This window comes from Cyanistes caeruleus, chromosome 18, assembly GCF_971803275.1.
Source record: "Cyanistes caeruleus chromosome 18, bCyaCae1.hap1.1, whole genome shotgun sequence".
NCBI classification, from domain to species: Eukaryota; Metazoa; Chordata; class Aves; order Passeriformes; family Paridae; genus Cyanistes; species Cyanistes caeruleus.
Window position 1 is genome coordinate 7,028,424 of NC_141718.1, and position 21,611 is coordinate 7,050,034.

General features: G+C 38.8%; 2 protein-coding genes across 3 annotated transcripts in view; one reads left to right on the forward strand and one right to left on the reverse strand.

Annotated features, from left to right (window-relative positions):
* TRMT2A (tRNA methyltransferase 2A) overlaps positions 1-2,422 on the forward strand; it is a 41,789-nt gene extending 39,367 nt beyond the window's left edge. Inside the window, exon 12 of the transcript XR_002868208.2 lies at positions 47-2,422. The gene's annotated coding sequence lies outside the window, so the exon portion shown is untranslated. The remainder of the gene's footprint in view (positions 1-46) is intronic.
* On the reverse strand, positions 1,181-21,041 carry DGCR8 (DGCR8 microprocessor complex subunit). Of its 2 annotated transcripts, none has more exons than XM_086856202.1 (14): positions 20,835-21,041; positions 14,036-15,036; positions 13,447-13,609; positions 12,147-12,289; positions 11,163-11,445; positions 9,464-9,661; positions 9,000-9,101; positions 8,347-8,445; positions 7,896-7,978; positions 6,678-6,778; positions 6,157-6,263; positions 5,812-5,939; positions 5,384-5,497; positions 1,181-5,045 (listed from the first exon to the last, which is right to left on the reverse strand). In XM_086856202.1, exons 2-14 carry the CDS (start codon positions 14,756-14,758, stop codon positions 4,962-4,964), a joined length of 2,328 nt encoding a protein of 775 aa, XP_086712328.1. In that variant the 5' UTR covers positions 14,759-15,036; positions 20,835-21,041; the 3' UTR covers positions 1,181-4,961. The 2 variants fall into 2 exon arrangements, with proteins under 2 accessions (XP_086712328.1, XP_086712329.1); XM_086856203.1 differs by lacking the exon at positions 20,835-21,041 and adding an exon at positions 20,209-20,819.
* Positions 21,042-21,611: the final 570 nt, after the last annotated feature.

A 21,611-nucleotide genomic window follows, 5' to 3' on the forward strand; every position in this document is an offset into this window, starting at 1 on the left:
CAACTTATTTCATCACCCTAATTTGAATTAAATTTCATTACCATAGATTCCCAGAAGGGTTTGTGCTGGAAGGAACCTTAATGATCATCTCATAACCAGCCCTCTGCCATGAACAGGGACACCTTCTACTCGACCATGTTGCTCAGAGCCCCATCCAGCCTAGTCTTGAACACTGTCAGGGACAGGATGTTATGTACTATCAGGCCAAACCCTGCTTTTCTTTTCCTGCCTAGATACATACACATACACCCAATTCCCAGAGCAAATCATCTTACTGCAGGGACCTGGACCTACCTGTCAGTACTTCATCATGCTCTTCCCCCATCAAAACTGCACCATGATTTTTCAGTAAACAAGTAAAGATTAACCCTCCCATAAATCATTTACCTGCTAAATCTTCATTAGGAAGTAACAAACTCAGTCTAATAAAAATGCTGCACATTCCACAGCTGAAGCCAGTCTTAGACTGTATCACTGTATCAGTATCACTGACAAGACAACAAAGGCTCTAAGTTTCTTATACCATACTACTGAAGCTGAGGTGCCTTTGCTTGAGGCATGTCCTCACCAGTGAAAACTGACAGCCACAACTGAACTGTACCCACACCAGCACCTTATGCTGCACTGCCAGTGTGTCTCCTGGGGGTGAAGACAAGCCAGGCTTGAGAGCTCCACAGGTGCTCTCCAGTCAGGACTCACTGCAGCCAGAGGCTCAGCAGCTGCCATTAATGGACTGTGATCCACGCTACAGAACACACAGCAACACTGTTAGAAGGAGTGATCATCTTAAATCTCAACCTGCTTCAAATATACATTTAATATGGCCTAACAGCAATAAAAAGATTCTACAGCCCATGGCTGTGCTGATAGCACACCTTTCCAGTGTTTGGTACCTCCATCCAACAGGTACCAAAACCAGCACTGGCTTGTACCACTTTTAACCTTGCCAGGGTTTTAAGTAAAAATAAAAATCCTAATTCAAAGAAAGGTAACTTAATTTCACTCCAAGTGTTTAACCATGTAAACATTCAATTCCTCACCTAAAAGTGATGCAGTATTTCCATAAGGAAGGAGGCTGCACTGATCCAATTTCTCTTCAGAAATACCTAGAGGACTTGAAGAATAAGAGTTCCTTTCTCTAGATATGCTTAAGGTATCATAATACTGATCACACTGGCACTTTTTATAATATCAAACTTTATTGCTCGAAACTAATTGTCTGAAAAATACACATGAAGTACTCAAAGACTGAACACAGAGGATTACATGATTGTGCAGAAAAAAAGCAAGCAGAGGCTCAGTGAAAATGAGGCTTTATAGTTGTACCAATTTAGCACTGGCACCAAGCAACTGCACCCAACACAACTCAAACAGCAACCATTGTTACCTGCTGGGGCAATAAGGATGAACTTTGTTTTGTTTTCCCATGTTCTCAGATACACATTGAAATACTGTCATTGATAATTTTATTTGGTTAATAACAGCATGGCTTCTTGCATTTCACATTTCTTCCCACAGAAAGTTAGGAGGCTATCACTTCCTGAATCTCACTCCAGAACCAAAGTACAGTTTAGTGAATTAATAAGATAGGTACGATGCTTTTAAATACTTGGATGTTACAAGTATATTTGTATAAAGCCTAACAGCATCACAGGAGAATGGAAGTTTACATACAACAGTTAATTTTATGCATAATAGTCTTTCCAAAGTTCTGAGTACCCAACTAATTCATCAGTTTTGTCTAATAAATATGTTAAAAAAAGCTGATGACTGGTGTTTCAGTAGGTAGCATCTGACTAGTCACTGGAAGTCACAGTAAGTTTTCCATCAGTACCATGAAGATTTGAATGCACACGAATTTAATCCTTAATATACCACACTTTTGTCGAGAAGCACATAGTATGCAAAGCAAAAACTGTCTAATCCCCAAAGGATGGAACAGTTCTTAAAAATACACTCCATCCCTATAAAAATACCCATCTTCCCCTGGATATAGAAGGGATAAATAACAAGTATCAGTGACAAAAGCAGCAGTTTTATGCATTCATACAATCAGATCTAAACCTTTACAGCCGATTACCTAGAAAACACACAAGAGTTACAAGACAAGTTTAGGATACATCTTGAATCACACTGTAAGTGTTCATGCAGAAGCTGAAGTTAATGCAATGATCTATCCTCTATCACAGCAGCTCGTGCTTATGTGCAAATGCAAGACTGTTACACTCCAAACAATAGTAAACATTAAAACACAAGAATACTTCACAATGACATAAACAGCAGTTACGTTGTTTGTTCCAGCAGTTATTGCGCTATTTTCTGGACATCTCTCCAGTTAAAGGCTGCAGCAAGGTCTAATACCATCTTTTTATGTTTGTTTTGTTTAGAATGCATAATATACGTTCTAGGCTTTGGTTCACAATGAAATCTCTGGATGTTTTAATTAAGGGCAATGGTCACCTTGTGATTCTGATAGTGGCAGACTGAGGTAATACAGCAATCCTCTTAAAATTAATGAAAACAAATTGGTAAGTGAGGCATCTATGGATATTCTGCAGGTGACCTGCAAATGCATTGACATTCTGATTTCAGAAAAATAAGAAAGATCTACAAGGGTGATTTGTCTTTTACAGTGCCATCCACTACAGATTTTTCTGCTGAAAACACAAGCTGAAATAAAACCTATCTAAGGGTAATACATTTAGGCATAGAAGATAAAAGCCCTGTCTTTATGAAAACAGAAAAATCCCAATAAAAACAACAAAGAGAGACAAACAGCAATCGCTGCTTGTCACTACTGCACCAGTATTATATACCCTTCAAAAGATGGAGATTTATTAAAGCTATACAAAAAAAAGCAGAGGCAGTGTTTTTTTTGTAGGTTTTTTTTTTTTTTTGACAGGCCACTTCTTTAAATAATAGTTTCTATATTGTCTTCCAACTACCCGTATCCTGTTGTAACAGGATTACAACTCATGGAACTAAAAAGCTAAATATAATAATAAAAAATGGGTGGATTCATATTTGCAGAGACCTCCAAGCATATAATTTAAACAAAGAAATAGGTAAGACTCCATGACTCCTCCTGTTTAACCTCAAACATTGTACGCAACACATTAGAGAACATTAGTTTGAAATATAAACTAAAATCCACATACTTCTGAAGTAATGTGTGATGTTAAAAGGAGGTCTTACAATACTGATGCCAACATTTTTAAAATCCAGTAGGCACTAAATTCAATATACTGCAGCACTCCCTATGTAATATGGTAAATTAAAAAAACAAAACCACACCAAAATCAGAATAAAACCAAGCAAATAAACAATAACAAAAAAAACAGCCCAAGAAACAAAACAAACCCTCAAGCCCCCAGATCCCTGTCAACGTAAGTACCAGGAGTTGCAGCAGGTACAGAGAACTGACCTTTCATTCCCTGCAGGAGCAGGAGGAGTGCTAAAACGGAGCAGTGCAGCTCCTGGGTAAGTCACTGCAGCTCTGCCACCAGCTTGGCTTTCACTCTCTTCTTTAAGACCAAACCAAAACGTGGTTGTGAGAGAACAGTTCCTGCAGTCCCCCAGCAAACCCCGTGTGAAGAACGAAACCCACAAAGCAGCGCTTTCACACAGCCACACTATTTTTTCTGTGCTTGGCTTAATAAAGCCTCAGATGACACAGTGAGTACTGCCTGTTTGCCAGGATTGTATTTTAGAGTAGTTGCATATTTGTGATTTTCTTATTCATGAGTATAACCGGTTATGGTTTCATTCTACTTATTACTCTATGTCATAGTCCAAATCTACATTCTAATTTTCATTGAAGAAGTTACACACTTTCTTTAAAAACTAAAAATGTAATTTAAAAAAGTAAAAACAAAAATTTCTTTAAAAAAACTCAATTGCTGCAGTCAGACTTAAGGGTTGTGTTGACTTTTTTTTTAAAGTCTTTGCTTTTATGGTGAAAATTATTTAAGACTTAACTGATAAAGTCAGATGCAATCTGACACCAAACAAATGAGAAATTGTTTTATTGCTGGGAAAAGGGAGTGGAAAGTCATTGGCAAAATATTTTCAGACTATCAACCATCATCAGCTGCATTTTGGCTCCAAGCTTTGAAAACAGCCTTTCAAATTACAGTTTTTATTTTAATTATATAAGTGGGGCTATATTTTCCCTGTTCAACTGATCTGTAAACTAACACAGGCTCCTTTAATTTTAAATAAACCCCAGTAATTTTTAATCTTCAACCTGTTACTCCTAACACTACCAGGTATTCTTGTTCTTTTCAAGTAATAACAAAATCTGCTTCCTCTAATCTCAAATAACTAAGCCTGGCAGGAGACAAGAAACAAAACAGAAAGAAACAGCGTTACTGGCCTAATCCTATGGCATTAGAAACATTGCTCATCACTTTCCTGTATTTGTCACCAAAGTGTCTTATCAGTGCATATTATTATGTGCTGAAATGCAACAAAACTTTTCACAAAAATAGTTTTAGGCATGTTCATACAAGAAGATGTACATATATTTCTTTTATATATACATATATATGAATGTGTATATATATAATATCAGCTTCAACCTGTACACAGATATTCTGAATTTCATACTTAAAATACATCCATTTCAAACAACATGGATGGCTTTCCAGGAGAAAGTGCTTGATTGGTTTCATCCTGTGTGAACATGCCTGTCCTCTGCGCATTTGCCCCAGTAGAGATCTTTATGATCGATTCTTTAAACGTACATATCTCAGAGGTATTAAACAAGGAAAAAAAACCCAATGAAAAAGAAAACTAGGAAAAAGTAATATTGCCCTGATGATGCAAAAAGAACAATGCATAATTGAAGCAGCTTGGATTTTAAAAGTTATCTTGCATTCTGCAGCAAACAATTTTTAAATAATTGTTGAAAATCTAGTTCCTCCATTTGTGTTATTGCTCCCCACTTGCATGTTTTCTCATTAAACATCAACAGTACAGAGAGGTTCACTACCAGGTTGAGCTGATTCCACTATTGTCATCTTGGGTTTCTTTCGGGTTTCCTCCTAAAAAATACAAAACCCCCACCACACAGTCATAAAGAGAATAGAATCATAAAAGATAAAATGCTGAACCATTTTAGCCAAACCTGTGTCAGTTGTTGCAAGAGGCTAACTAGGGATAATGTTAAAAATAAATATACAGAAGTAGATGCAATCAAAGTTATAAGCTAGTTTAAAAGACAGGATGACAGTCTTCCCCAGAAGTAGACCCCCTCAATCAAACTTTGTAGAGCTCTCTTCATTTAAAATACTATGTAAAAGAAGCAAAAACCCTCTGATCATTGGTACACGTGACCCAGGACATTCATGTTGTTTGTAAATCCATGAAAATATATACTCACTCTTTCCTGTGCCAGTTTTTTCATTTCTTCCTGTAACTTGTTCAGGATATGCAGATTTGGCTTGTTCTTTTTGGCATACTGCTGAAGTTCTATCACACTTCTATCAGAGGTTTCCTATTCAATAGAATCATAAGCAACAACTGATGAACTTTTTTTATGAAAAAAATTAATGTACATGGAGCAAAGTTTAGCATGCTATGTTTCTGTAGTTTAGTCTGTAGTTAGTTTACTTCCTTAAGCAGGAACACCTACTTCCATGAGTTAGTTAAATGGGTTCTTTAATTTTGACCTGGGAGATGCAAGATTAACGTAATCATTACTGTCGATGAAATCCAGGCATCTTAAAGTTTTGTTGTAACTTAATTTACAAATCCAGAAGCAAAACTCCAGACACAGGGTAGGTTATACTCAAACAAAAGCCTGCTCACCTGTTTAACCAGCTTGCTATTCTCTCTGCCATACATTCGCAGGAGAGAGCCCCAGTTTTTCACATGTGGATGCAGTAGCTGAAGGATTTTCTGAGAAGCCAGTTGCTTCCCCACTCTTTTATTTTTGCCTGTAAAAATAAACATGGAAGTGTGCCAATAACAGCACGCTATGTAATGATAGCCACAGATACTCACTTGAGTTAGTCAAAACTGAGATATCAGAGAAAAGCAGGACAAGGCCACAACAGGTTCGGTGGCTGAACAAGCACCCTCAGAATGGACAGCAAAGGAGAATAGGAAGAAAGGAAGAGGATATTCAGAGATCACACCAATTACTGTACTTACACCAGCCTCTCACTGTGTGCTTGCCACAAGTCATGACATATTCGCTCTTCTGATTTTTCCCAGGTATCACTTCAAACTTTATGGATGTATCACCCATTCCGTGGTTTCTTAAGCACAAACACAATCAAGATCAATGTGATCTTACTATCATACTAAGTAAAACTACAAACAAGTCAAATGCTTACAGTTATCATCTTGGACAGTCATTGCAATGACATTAGATATGTTAATAATAAATGTCAATACATTAATTAACAAGGAGATTTTCTTAGATCAGTAACTTGAGTCAAGTGAAAATGACAGAAAACAAAATACATTTGTACAGCAGCTACATCCTGATCTCCAAAGAGGCACAAACAGCATATATGAATTAAAGAGGACTCAGCATTAACCAGGTCAGCCCCCACCACGCCTCTGGCAGGCCCAGGCAGCTCAGACAGGGTCACTGACAAACACCAGCAACAAACAAACAGCAGGTCCTGAGCCAACACCTCACGGGGGTCCTCATGCTGCAGCCTTACCTTTTAAGGCACTCATGGAGAATCTGATATGGAGACAAGAGTCCAGCTTTACTGGTGAGTTCATATACCCGTGAGTCCTCAATACTGATATGGTTAAAATACTGCAAAGGAAGTGAAAAGGGTTATTGTGCTTTAGGCAAATAAAACACTAATATTGTCCTTAACTCCAATTTCTTCTTTGCTACATTTAATTAATTCTGTTGCTCTGTGCTTAGTACTTTAAAAAGTGTTTTTAAATCCATAATGGGTTGAAAGCAACATCATTAGAACATTCACACCTAACCAAACGTGCAAAATTTTAACTCCCAGTCTTACATTATTCAACATGTACATAAAAATGACTATCTTATAAATTCTTTATCATCATTTCTCCCTCAGGACAAGGTTATTTTAACTAATTATGAAACTATTTACCAAAATGCTGTGGTTTAATAAAAGTCAACAGAACTGCTATTGGTTACTGTTGAATAAATAAAAAACTAAAATACATTTGGTATTTTATTTTAAAAGAATGGAAAAAATTGTCAGCATTTCCTTAATTACCATTTCAGTAGTGCAGGGCATACAATACAGCTCTGAGTTAAAGCAAGGATACAAACAACTCCTCCTGTATATTACTTCATTTTAGAAAACATTCCTTTCAGGCTGATCACTGGTTTTTCCTTTACTCCTTACTGATGGTATCACTGATCAGTGAGCTATTTAATTCTCCCAGCACCTGAGACTATAGCAAAACTCTCCTCTTAAAGAATTATTTCTTTTTGTTTTCTCAAATGTCACTGCCTAAACTATGGGATTTCATTATGTGGCAATAAAAACATCTCAGAAGCCTGAGCACTTTTACTTCTTACTTGATGTCCTAAGACGATCAAACAAAACCAAACAGCACCTAGCTCTGAACGTTTCCTGGCATCAAATAGAGGATTCTGGCAGGCAGGGCAGTGCAGGCAGTCTGGTGCCTTGGAACATCTCAGGTGTTCAGTAAGTGACCTGTTGGTCAATAAAGAACTAGTTCTCTGCATCAGAGCAAATTTTCTGATCTATTCTGACAGAAAAAGAAGTATTTTCTTTGCCTTAAAGATCTAAATGGAGGGTTTTACACTTCCATTTGACTGAGGAAAAAATCTTACTAATCTTCAGTAACATTTTTGATATTAAACATGCAATGTTTTAAAAAGAAACTCAAACGATGCCAGCCAGGGAATATGAGCTCAGTACCTCAAGTTCTTGACTGTCTTTGGGCTTCTCCTCAGAGGTCTGTTTAACAAAGTCAGGAATAAGGATTTCCAGTGTAGCTCGAGCTGCAAAAAGTGATTAAATATCTTGATTAGGTTTATTTTAACTGAAAACATCACCTCTAGAAATTGTTAGGCATCTTCTTCTGGTAAGAAATCTATTCTCTTACACTTTTCAAGTTCAGCTTAATAATTAAAGCCTCATAACTAATTAAAATAAGGAGAAATTACTTTTCACAAGTGTCTACAAAAGGGAAAACATTCCAGTCTCATTTTAGAAGTAACATAGAGCTTTTAAGACCTAAAATTATAGAGTTATTATCACCCCCTATTCTTCTGTACTTAAATCACTGTGGCCCTCAGAACCCCAGAATGGTACAAAAAGCAAACAAACAATTCAGCAGTTGGTACTGAGATAGAAAAAAATACATTACCAGCTTTATTCTTGGCAAGTTTTTTGCTGCTGGCAGTTCCTGCCCCATATGTTACTCCATCAATAATCACTGAGGCTCCAAAAGGTTCACTTGGGTTCTCTGGAAATGGAGGAGGAAAGAAAAGAAAGCTTTTTGGAACTCCCGACATACATGAAATATCACCACTATCAAGATCTCTTTTCTTCATTTCAGCTTCGAGAGGGAAGAAAATGGTTTCTTCTTCTTGAAATCTGAAAAATTGTTAACTAACAGTTTTCCACTAACAGACTTACCACCATATACTTCATTCTTCCAAATAAAGAACTTAGAGATTTTAAGAAACCACTGGTAGTCTACCAGAACTCAAATATTAATTCCAAATTTTTTCCATCATGGTGTGAATACAAGAGCTACACATTCTGATATTGAAATTTCAGCTGTATTATGTAGTGCATATATGGGAATAGCCTAATTCTGAATATTTATAAGGTAACCTCAAAAAAACCCCCAGACAAACAGGAAAAGCAAGAATTAATGGAGCACACATCATAGTACTTAGGAAAAAAACCCCCAATATTAACCTGATTCCAGTTATATTTTTCATATATGCAACATTTTTGGATTCTTGGTTAACATCAAGACCAGGATAGAATTGTTTAAGGAAAGAGACTTACCACATTCAAAGAAATTGTAAACAGGTCGAACCTTTAGGACTCGTTGCATATATTCATGCAAGATGCAAACTTCAGACTTCCCATTGGGATTAATGACAAACTCTGCAAAAAAGATAGGAAGAAGGGAAGAAGCTCATTAGTTCCAGTATTTGAAACAATTTATTTTACAAACAAATCCATACTGAGTAACACTCAGCAGTAACAAGAGCTGAAGGTAGTCATTACTTACCAGGACGGTAAGCTTAAATAAAAATTTTTGTTAGAAATTTGTCTTTCCAATAGGAAGTGTATTTTGACAGTATTTTTCCTTTCCTATGTAATATACGATGGGTCAAAGAACACAGAATATTGGATCAGGAATTAAGGGGACTTTTTACAGGATTTTTTTTTTTATTTTCAGTCAAGCTTAGAGCTGCAATTAGTCTTCAACACAGCCTATGTGAACTTCAGCTCGATCAGCTAACCTTTCTTTATAGGTGCATCCTGCACAGACAGGGTGATGAGTTTCTGGTTGGCCGGCAGGATGGGCCGCTCAGACTCTGCCTGCTTGCGCTTCATCTCCCGGTTGAATTGGCGTCGCTCAGCCCAGGTCCGGAATTTTTTTACAGTCACTTGTTCGAAGTCAAAACGCTTTTCAAGATAGCGTCTAAAATCTTCCAGATCTGAGAAACACAATCAAGTTACTCTCTCTGCTTCACCACTGAACAAGCATTAGGTTCTCTACTTCCACTGTTTTAAGTGCACCATAATTATTTTCTTAGACCGGAAGCCAAAGGTTAAGATATTAGATTTGGACTAATAGAAGTAATTTTAAGTTTTCCTATTACAGGATCAAATGCAAAATGCTTGTGCAAACCAGAAAACAAAATAAAATGAAACCCCATTTCGTTCTGTCACTTGATGATTTTACTAATCCCTAACCAGCATTAATACCCAACACGATTTTCAACAAAACACCGGTAATTGTTCTCCTCCAACATCACACCACCTTCCCTTTACCTGAAGCAAGGTACACAGTGAGGTTGTGCTTTAGCCTCAGTTCCCTGAAGCCAAACCCAGCTGTTGCTGCCTATTTATTATGCTGTGTACCATGAAACACCATACAGTGATGTTCCATGAACTCCATGGGTATCTGCAGCCTTTGTGCAGAATTTAATATATTAAATTCACACACAGAGTACTAAAAGATTGCCCCCTTGTAGTACAGCTGCTTCTCCTTTATAGGATAGTCTGCAAATACAATCAGCAAAAATAAAGAGTAGCATCCACAGATGTAAACAAGCAAAAGCAAGCTGCTGGTATTATTTCCTTCCACAAGGAATTCCAAATGCAAGTCACACTTATACTTGATCACTTAGTATCTTTTCCAGTAATACAGAACAGATCCTATTTAAAGAGAGAGACAGACAGGTGAACTTCATGTAGAAAAATAAGTGCTTACTTTATTTTGCTGCTAAATACCAATGATTTGGGTTCGTTTGTTTTTTTTTACATCTCTTGGCATTTTTTTTGGACTGGACATGACACATGTAATGACAAGGATAAGTTTTATGCCTGAGCACTACAAAGACAAATGGCAGCCTATGATCCATACCAATATTCTCAGCAGCAGAAATTTACATGGATGGGATTCTTGGGTATGCAGATGTGATAAGTAACAACATGAGCTTCCTCTCCAAGTTCCTCTCCATTGGGTGGTGATTTTGGCATGTTGTCTTTAGACAACTTTTTGTGTAGAGGCTATCAGATTTACACAAATAAAATAATGAAGCATCACATCCCTCTGTACGAGTGCAATTATATTTGCATGACTTAGACTCAGGCAAATACATAGTTTAATTACATCATTTATCTTAAGAGACCATCTTGAAAATAGATATAACTCTGCCAATATAGAAAGTGCATAGAAAAGCCTACTTGAAGAAATCACATGAACATATTTGACAACAGCAAATGTACACACTGACATAACTGATTCTTATATTGAGATAAAGTCTACAGGACTAAACTACAAAAATGTTCACTTTTTTGTGTAAAAGCTTTTCATGCCAACTCTCAGAGCTTCTGGAAAGATTCTAATTCAGTAGCCAAGTCTGGAATAAAACTTCCCAAATGCCATTAACCCAACTTAAGTCAAGGAAAGACTCCACTTCCCATACATACCTACAGATTCATCTTTACATACTTCAACTTTGGCCTTAACTTGTCCCAAAGCTCCTTGTGCTGCATCTCCCCCAGAGGGGTCTTTGTCATCTAAAGGCCCAGAATCAGCAGCAGTGGAATCTGGTTCTTCTGTCTGGCAGTCCAGTTCTGAGGATTTATCTAGATGCTTAACAGGTGATACTTCCCCATTTGGGGTTATGTCATTGTTTTGTTCCCTTTCCTCATTTTCCTTCATTTTTTTGTAATGAAAGCAGGGAATGCTACTAAGGGGAGGATCATGTTTCTGCAAATATAAAACAATACAGAAGGTTTCAGTATCTTAAGGTCACCAAAAGCAAAACTCAAACCCCAAAGATGCAAGCAAGATGGAAGCTATTTGTAATTCAGTCTAGGCTCAAGCTCCTCTTCGGTCAGCAAAGTCATTCTACTCAAGAGCTGAGCAGGGCCACTCCTGGGGGATCTTCACACTGCATGGCACTGACACAAACCTGTTGGTTTAGATCCAGACTATGATCTGTTCAACAATATGCAAATACTGCACACTTCCATAAATTCCACTGAGCTTTCCTGAGGCATAAGCCCATGGCATTAAATCAAATTTCTGCAGACTCCTTGGGTTCAAGAATGTCACATCCTTATTTCTGCAAATGTGGACCATAAGCCACAGCTCAGACTAATTTATAGCTACAAATAAATGATCCCTAGATATATTTAATGGTACAATAAACCCCCAACTTTGCAGCCATACTAGAAAAGTGAAGGCACCAAACAGGATCATCGCATCCACTTTAACTGCCCAAACAGAAAAGCAAAGCACCTAAGAAAAATCATATCAGATTTTCAGAAACAAAACAATTTATATTTCAAGAATCTAATTTAAACACAGGAAACAAGCCTGCCAAAGCAGAAAAATATTCAACTGCTTGCAGGAACATATCTGGATTTTTAATCTTAGTAAGTATTTAAGTAATTGACAGCTCTCACCCTTATGCTTCCTGTTCCCAAAAAATAAGGTCTAGACCAGGTAACAACTCTAGATTCTCTGTGCAGATATACAGGAATGCCCGAGTTATGGAATGTCATGATCCATCCATCTGGCAAAGGTTCTGTAGGAGGGCGGCCACGACCTTTAAAGCAAATAATGGCTTTAAACATGGGTAGAATCCTTAGAAGAATACAAATAAAATCCAGGTTTTTATTTATTGCTTTTTCTGTCCCAAAGAATAAAATGGCACTGAAACAAGATTAACAATGTTTTGTAGAGAGATGTTGTGTAAGTAACAAGGTGTAAGCCTCTAACTCAAGACTAAATCCTGCAAAATTACAGACTCCATGACGTTCTCAACTAAAGGCAATAGGAGCAATAGTTTTTATATAGACTGATTTTGTTTCAGCATTGAATACTCTTTTCTTTAGTCTTTTTATACTTATCACAAGCACCACTGCAAAAGATTTACTAGAAAAGTTATACTTGCTTCAGAAACAACTTCATTTTCTGTTAAAAATTTTTCACTTGACACTCAGGAAAAAAACTGCGTCAGAACACCATGAGACCCAAACAGCCAGCAAAGAGCTCATCTCTAAGCCAAAGTCTCATGCCTCTCTAAATCACAAATCAGACTATTCATCTTTGCTGGAAGCTTCCTGTCAATCCTCTGTTACTAAACAATTTTGAAACAAAAAGTTATTTGGTTTTCTATTTCAGAATACAGCGAAGCTGTAAAATGCTCCTCTAGTACATGTTTAAATTTTAATTCTAATTCAGAATATTTTCCATTACATCTTTCTGGATGGGTTTGTGTTCTCAGCTCTTGTTTATTAGTAGTTTCTAACACAATGAAATTGGATAAATGTAAGCAACTGACTTTTCTAAATATTATTTTTAGCCTAGATTGCATTCATAGATACCTCACATGGGGCAGTTTTAACAGAGAGTTATGTAACTGAAGCAGGAAAAAGACCAGAACGCCAAGAGACAAAAACCCCAGATCACCTTTGTTCACCTCCTCACCACTGAGGTAACATTCTTCATTATTTTACACAAATCCACACACTAAAATATATTCTTATTACATACAACAGATCAAAAGCAAAAGTTAACTTCACTGCTTAAGAATGTGAAAAATCATGTTCCACAGTAACAAGCTTTCCAACAATAAAATTCTCCAACACATGAATGATTTCACACTAATTGCTGTCCCACACTTTGCTTGTTGATATACTCTTGTTCTAGAGACATCAGCCATACACAGGACCTACAGTTATTAAATGCACATTAACTTACTCTTCAGTACAGTTTTAATTTTGGTCATCATTGGCTGCACGCTTGTCTCTCCATCAGACTGGTGATCACTTTCACCACCGTATTTCTCATTATCTAGTCTCCTTGTTTTGGGTGCTCGAAGACCCTCTTCCAGCAAAGCATCCACATCATTATCAAAGTCATCCTGAAAGAGATTTCAGACACTATCCTTCTGGGCCTACCAACCTCCCCTTTCCCTTGCAAAGAGAAAGCAGACATATTTATATGCACTTCCATACAGAGAGAAACTAGAAATTTCCAATGATTCCAGTAAAAAGACTGAAAAATAAGAAAATAAGTTTGTGAGAACTAGAATCTACATGATAAAATGAACTGCAATTGTTTGAGAAGACTTTTAAATGCTCTTTTTACAGAAAACCATAGAAGCTGCAACACAACTCAGAAGTTTGACTAAAATAGTTTACAGAGGTTCTCTGCCAAAGCTCTGTCTCTGAAAATTCTGCAGTTTTGACTCATGTACCGCACACTTCTAGAAGAGATTATTTCTTTGCATATTTTTTCTAGCCACTTGGAAACTTCTTACCCAGCAAAGACCTGTGGATTTACTTACCTCATATGAGAAATTCAAGGTTTCTTCATCCACTTTATCTCTTTGAACGATTGCTTTAGATGTGAACCCTCCTCCTTCTTCATCTATTTCCATCAAATTGTCGGTAAAGTCTTCTAGCTCATCCAGAACTGCAAATTCCACTCTCTTTTCCTGATCAATATCATTTTCATCATCCTTCTTGTCATCACTTTCACCCCCTATCCCTACAGCTTTACCATTACTACCACCAAAAGGACAAACATGCAAATCCCCATTGACATTATTAATACCAAACTCTGTATCTGCCTTATAATCCTGCTCAACTCCAGTGTACAGAACTTTCCTATCTTTGCTTTTGCAGCTCTCTGTAAAGCTAACACTAATCTTCACATCCTTCAGTAACTTAAGATCTGGGGTGAACTTTCGAACTGACGGTGCGTGACGAGCAGTTCTCGGGCTTTGGTCACTACTGTTGGGGTCTATGAGAAGACGACTTTTGTAGCAGGCAGATCCCTTTGTGAGCAGCTGTGTTCTGCAGAGACTGTGCGTGTCCCCAGCAGGGGTATCTGACTGTCCATCACCACCAGAGCCAACGTCCATTACCTCTGCGTCACTGGACGTTTGCAGGGGAGGTGGTGGAGGCTGTTCGTTGGGCGGCAGAGGTGGGCGACAAGTGTGATTCTCCACATTCATTTCTCTTGCAGGTTCTTTAGGGAGGGGTGGTACATTTTCATAGTTCTCCATTTTTAAAACTACTGTTTTAAGAAAAAACAATGCTTTAATAAATGTTTATCTCTATATTCCTAACATGCATAAGTCCATCAGGATTGGTTTATCATGTTCTATTCAATATGCAACACTGATGATTCAGTTAAGCTGACTACATTGTTCTTTTCATTAATGTAGACAGCTTTCAGAATCACTGTCTCAATTATTGGAAATCACAATGCATTCAGCTTAAATAGCTGAAGACTAAGAGTGCATCTTCACTGGACAAGCTGGTCTCCTTTTCTTCTTTCAACCTACAAGAAGAAACAAAATAAAAAAAAAAATTGTCACAGAAAAAATGGAAATAGTATCCTAGGCAGAAAGAAAACATGTCACTCCTTCCAGCATAAATTTCAAGTAGAAGAGTGACACTTTTACAGTGAGAAAAGCAGGGTACCCAGATACCACCTTGAATGAGGCTGAAACTAGAGTGGTTTTATTGCTTGAGCTGTACACCAGCACAATAATTTCCTAACACAGTTGTCTTTATGATTGGATGACTATCTGCTTGGTTAAGAGGCAGGGCATTAAGCATGACAGACTAAAAGCTGCATTTTGGGGAAATTCTCCCATAACCTGAAACAATCTGGAATTCAAGCCATACTTACCCACAGAGCAAAAAGGATAACTAGCTACAGTTTTGCAAATCTGCAAAACAAACCATGGCTTTTCAAAATTTAAGTTATCAGCTACTTCTGAAATCTCACAACTTACTAAAACATCACAGAAAATTACTCTCTAGATAACCAGACATTACACATTTGATCTTGTATTTTGCACTGTTATGGAACTATTTATTCATTATGTCTGAGGAAATCAGGTCCAGATACATAGCATTAAAGCTCAATTTTGGGAGGTATTCAGAAGCCAGTGTTTCAGGGAATTGAACCTGGAAAAAGTATCCCATTCCCATAGGAAATTTTACAGGGGATGGGGAGTGGTTCTTTCTACCATGTCTATGATGATGGCTTCTTCAATTATAATTTTGCCATCTGTGAAGAACCATAAGCACCTGGTGAAAAGAAGGATCATTTCTTACCTGCTTATTTTGGTTTCTCCAAGTCCCTCCATGCCAGCCCAAACTAGGCTTAAATCTTCCTAAGAGCTAGAAATGAAGCACTGCCCCAGGCAGCCAGCTGGCTGAATCTCCTCTGTTCAAAGTATTCCCAGCTGGCCAAGAAAATCTTCCCAAGTATTTTGGAAAGACAAGCTCTGAGATCTCTCATGTTGCTGTACAACATTGAAGGCAACAGGGCAGAAGGTCTGGGTTGTCATGAGGACTTAGAGAAACCAAGGGTAATTCTCTCATGTACCTCTATGCCAGCCCAGGCGGAACAAACGAACAGCAATATCCAAACACCATCTAGGGCAAGGCACAAAGCTGGGAATCAGAACTTATAATGGGATCAATTAAAATTCAGCAACATACAGAAGTTACCTACCTGGAAGCTGGAAAAAAGTGTAACATAGAGCAAATTCTAATATGGCAACAAAGCGAGTTTTGCTAGAACAGCAGAGAAATTCGTATTTTGTACTGGTTTTTTAATGTGTGTGAGGTTTTTTAAAACTACTCAAAACTGTGACACATCCAACATGCTCAGTTTGACATGCATTATAAAATTACAAAGGAAAAAACCGGAAAGAACTCTAAAATAATCCCATCTTCTCTGATACCAACACATTAATTGTCAGATTGAAAAATGGCTCATTCACCAGTAAGACAAGCAATTCTATATATTTAAAACCATTCCACACTACAAGACCATACAATGACCTCAGCAATGAACAATTCCTTCATCTTTCAACAGGTTCTGAAACATATAATTTAGAGAACACACCTAGAAATATATTTGTCTAATAAATTTCCTCATCTTCAGTTTGAAAATGCAAAAAAAAAAAAGCAAATTAATTATTAAATTATTCACAGTAAATCATTAGTGTCTTAATTCTGAACAAAAGAATCAAAAGTCACAGCATGAATTCAGTAACTCCTGGAAACTAAATGCCTAAGTCATCTAATTTTTCCATCTTAAAAAGTCTTCTAAAGACTCTTAAAAAGAGCAAGCAGAAGTAATTCACACAGAAATGCAATGCTGAAATCAGCATTCTAGAATTTGAAAGAGCACAACCTTCCCTTGTGTTCGGGGAGCTCCGTGGTCCAACAAGAAAGACTTATTTTTGACAAGGCTAAGGCATGATCCTGAATGCCACTTCCAGATCCCTGATACACGTCCTGCTCCTATACTAAAGTGTTTTAACACCACCAGTGTCAAAACATATGAACTTAACCTTTACCTGCCCAGCTTTGGTAGTTCACTGATACAACACCTCTGCTCTTTGCAGGAAAGATGTTTTGTTATTCTATTCAAGCACTAGTAACAATTATATTCTCGTTGTCTTCCCTTTTTTGCTGGCTGTGAAACCATGAATGGCTGAACAATGAACAGCAAATAACTGCCAGGGATTGTCTGCTCCTCACTACACACACTGGGTCAGGGAAAGTACTAGACTAAGATGGATTCAAATGAGCTTTTTCCATTTCTAACCATGAACCTTCCACATCCCTAGGGTAAGATAACAGTCTCGCAGTGATGCCAAGAAGATTCTTGCTATTTATATATTTTTCATATACCTGCAGCTCTGTAGAGTACTATTATATAGTTACACAGCTCCTTAATTAACTCTAGTACTTTTCTTACCCTTTTTCATAGCTTTTGGAACAATAAGCTGACCTTCTAAACACATTCCTGGAATACTGTTTAGTCTTATTCTAAGTAGGGGAAGTACAATAAGACATAATAAGAAGTGGGCAGAGTGCCCTTGGACCAAATCCAAGGGGCTGACCCAGGGGTAGGTTACTGGGGCAACTGAATCTCCTGTTGGAGATGTACCTGTTAGATACCCTAATTAATTAACCTTATAATAGTAGAAACCCAGCGTGACGTGTGCCCATGAGGACCAGACACCTGGAAGCTTCCAAAGAAAGGTCTGTTTGTTACTATTCTAATACTATTGCAAGGGCTCTTTCTCTCTTTTGACTATAGGTAACAGTAGCTCTGCAGTTACTGTGGGCTTCAATACCTGCCTATAAGCCACAAAAAGCAAGGCAGAAGCAGAAGAACATGTGTCTAATTCTCATCTACTTCCCTGCCAGCTGATATTACAATGTGCCCTTTATAGCAGGAGCTGCAGAAAAAACCCAAACAACAAAGCAAAACAAACAAACAACAAAAACAAACAAACAACAAAAAAAACCCCAAAACAAAGCAATAAAACCACTGAGCAATCAGGTATTTGAAAAGACAGAAGGGAGGAAAGGCAAAAGAATGAGTTAGATGACCGTGTAGGTTAACAAACAGCCAAAAGGGCCCTAGATAAGGGAACATAAGACACACACAAAAAGGCTCAGCATACGAAGTTATATCATAACATAAATCAGTTTCCTATTGTGAGCCTTCATTAAATTGTCCTGAAATAACAGATTTTATTCTCCAAGGCTCCACCAAGTTCCATTAACAGTTTCCATAAGGATTCCTTCCAAAGATACAGAACACCACTGGCAGCTGCACCAGGCAGCTACAAACACTTAAAAACGTGAGTGCACAGCTCATGTTCTGCAGATCACCACCACATGGTATTTCCACATTTTTAACTGCTTACTCTTATTTTAGCTCGTCATTTAAAAAAAGTTTCATGTCGCAAAGTAAACTAAACCATACAGATTGGGGGGGGGAATATAAATGTAATGGAGCAAACTGCATAGGTCCCAAAGAAAGTAGAGTAATCTTAGCCTGGTTGTCTTAGAGATGTACTTTAAATGCAGAAAGGAAAAAACAAAACAAAACTACTTTGTTTAATAAGTACCACTGTCCATTCCTACAATCAGACAGAAAAGGGATGGGAAAGAAACACACAGGGAAAAGGGTATCTTTTTTCAAGGCAGGAAAAAACCAGCATCTTAAAATTTGTAACCAACATTGCCCAAACTCAAAGAAAAATTCCCTTCAGTTACATCAGGTCAGCAGTCTAGAAATGAATTTAATAAAGAACATATTTTCTTTACAAATACCTGTACCTGCAGCAAGGAACAGCTTACCACAGTTTCTCTCTTCAAGAAGTCACTTTTGAAAAGAAACTGTCTGAGACTTCACTGATTACTTCACATTCAGTGGACCCCAAAAGGAAGAGAGGCTCAGAGCACACTCTCCTTATTTGCTAACCAAATACAAAGTCCTTCTCCTTATCCTCCAGCCCTTGGCAACTCAGGTGCTGATCCATTAACCCATGTTAAAGTCATTCCCCACTCAGTCATCTATTTATTTTCATTTTACCTAGTGTGTCTTTTCAACACATACAACTCTAGAAATAAGTTAATCCTATTTATTACCACTGCTAAAAAACTAAACAAAAACTAAAACAAAGAATCCCCCCCAAAAAACAAAAACAAGAAAAAAACCCCAAAACAACACCTTAAGAGACTAAATTTATTTTCTTTAAACCAGAACAGGAAGTACCAAAAGAAAATATTCTTTAGGATAATACATGTAAGAATTCTTCTCATTATCAGCTTTAGAGTAGAAAGATTCTGAGCAAAACAACCACTTTGTGTAAGTCAGTCATTAAGGATGGTTAAGAAAATGCAGCCAGAGCTCAACAATAGCATTATCAGTGAAAAATACAGACAAGGCTCAAGAACTTCTCCAGTCCATAACACATCATTCCATTTCAGAATGAACAGAGTACATAATTTTGGAAAGCCATCCTCAGAAGTGGCAAAACAACAGTTGCTTTTAGAGCTTGAGTAGTTTTCTGGCAGGGTTTAATGGTTTGATTAATTATGTAAGACAAAAAATTGATTTACAAAAGGCGAAAATCAGAGCCTAGGAAGGAGATTCTTCCTTTCCCATCATATGTAAGCTTCTTGCTTGTAAAGAAAAACAACAGACATAAGGAACCAAAATGCCTTCTCTTTCTCTAAATAAGCAAAACAGCCCTGATAATCAAAAGGAGCTGCCAAAAAAACCTTGCGACCCAACTTCTTATACAGAATTAAAAATAGGAGCCCCTAAGTTAAATTACCCAAATAGACAGAACAACCTCTCACAAAACAAAAATAAAAGATCTAATTCCAAGACCTCTAAGTCACAGCCTAACGGAATAAAGAAATGGAATGTGTTCACCCAGTTCCAGTTTATGGTAGAGCAACGCCTGGATATTCAGGTCTCAGCGGGCAAACTTTGCAGACAAACCCGGAGCCTAAGGAAAGGAGGCACAAAAGAACGAACTGTTTCCAACCAAAAAAAAAAAGGTGAGGAAAGAGGGGAGAATTAACCTTTCAGAGGCTGGACGAGATAATTTGCTATTAATAGAAAGAACACACGAAGAATCTTGAGAGTTACAGAGACATCACATTATCTTCAACGTACCAGAACTAAAAAAAGTCCCTGCGCGCCCGCACACGCGTTGGTGCCTTTTCTTCCCAACTTTGCTCCGGAGCCCGTCCCCTGTACAAAGGGCTGCGTCCGGCGGAACCCCCTGTCCCTCCCTCTGCCCAGACAGACGGACCTGAGGAACCGCCGGAGCCGACACTCCCCATCGCCCCCGGACCAGGAGGGGCGACCAGGAGGGGCCGGGGGTACAGACATGGCGCTTCCTTCCCCTCCACAATCATGAACACGATCCCACGGCGAGGCGAGTAGGGAGGTGGCTGAGGGTGTGCGGGAAACGAAAAAAAAAAAAAAATTCCCCCCAAATACAAAACAACCAAAGAAAAATCCTGAACAAAACAAAACACAACACCAGCTCTGAGAAGAGGCCGCTTAGGCCGGGCACAGGGGAAGCGCCGCACGGCAATACCCGCCGGCAGGGCGGCGCCTTCCAGCGATGGGATGTCGGGGCTCGAGGAGAGGCTCCTCTGGGCTCCGCGCCCGGGGGCCGCTCCGGGCAGGCGGCAGGAGCGCGGCGGGCCCGCTAGCGCCGCGGCCTGTGGGGCGGAGGGGCTGCTGCCCGCGCAGGCCCACCCTGCCCGTCGCGCCGCGGGGCCCGCACCCACCTGGGCCATCCCCGGCGGCCCCGCCGCTCCTGTGCCGGGGCTGCGGGTGAGGGCGAGTCCGGCCGCCTCACGATCGCCGTCCCGCACTCCGCGCCGCCGCCATCTTTAAACGCCTGCGCTGGGCCCCTCCGGTTCCCGCGGGCGGGACCCCGCGCGCGCCGAGCCAATGGCGTTCGCAGCGTCCGCGGTGACCGATTTGAAATCCCTGCTGCCATTGGCCCGTTCCCCTGCCTGTTACCCCGCTCCACCAATAGACACGCGAGAGACACCCACCCTCACAGGCCCGGGCCATGGCGGGGCGGGCGGGTCCTTTGTGTGGCCCCGCACCGCTCGGGCCATTTCCCTCCGGACGGACCAGCTACAAAAAAAAGCCGCTTTTCGTTGCAAACGCTGTTTTGTATCTTTAAGCAACAAAACTACAGCATTACTGCTTCACGACTGAATTGCCTAAAAAGGATAAATCAAAGTAGGGCTATTTTTCCTGCTCTACGTACCAAGAAGTTCACAGAACAAGTCCCAAATCTGACTGCAACGTTTAGACAGCATTCCTAAAGAAGTATTGACATATCTTGAACAGTTTATGTAAAATTACTTCTAAAGTGTTAATGAACATTTACTGTCCTAATTTGCTCTATTATTTTTATATTTTGTCAGTAATATAGAGCTTTTACTGATACAGGATTGCTTCTTTTGTCCTTCGCCGGTTTGAAATTAACATGAGACACCAAATACCGTGATAAAATACATCCTGGTTTCGTCACCAACATTATGTGTTTG

Coding starts and splice junctions, on each gene's coding strand:
- DGCR8 (XM_086856202.1), bottom strand. CDS start 14,758: ATGGAGAACTATGAAAATGTACCACCCCTCCCTAAAGAACCTGCAAGA. Junction 9,662..11,162: donor ATGTAAAGATGAATCTGTAG/GTATGTATGGGA, acceptor TGTGTTTCTCAG/ATCTGGAAGATTTTAGACGC. Junction 9,102..9,463: donor GGATGCACCTATAAAGAAAG/GTTAGCTGATCG, acceptor TCTTTTTTGCAG/AGTTTGTCATTAATCCCAAT.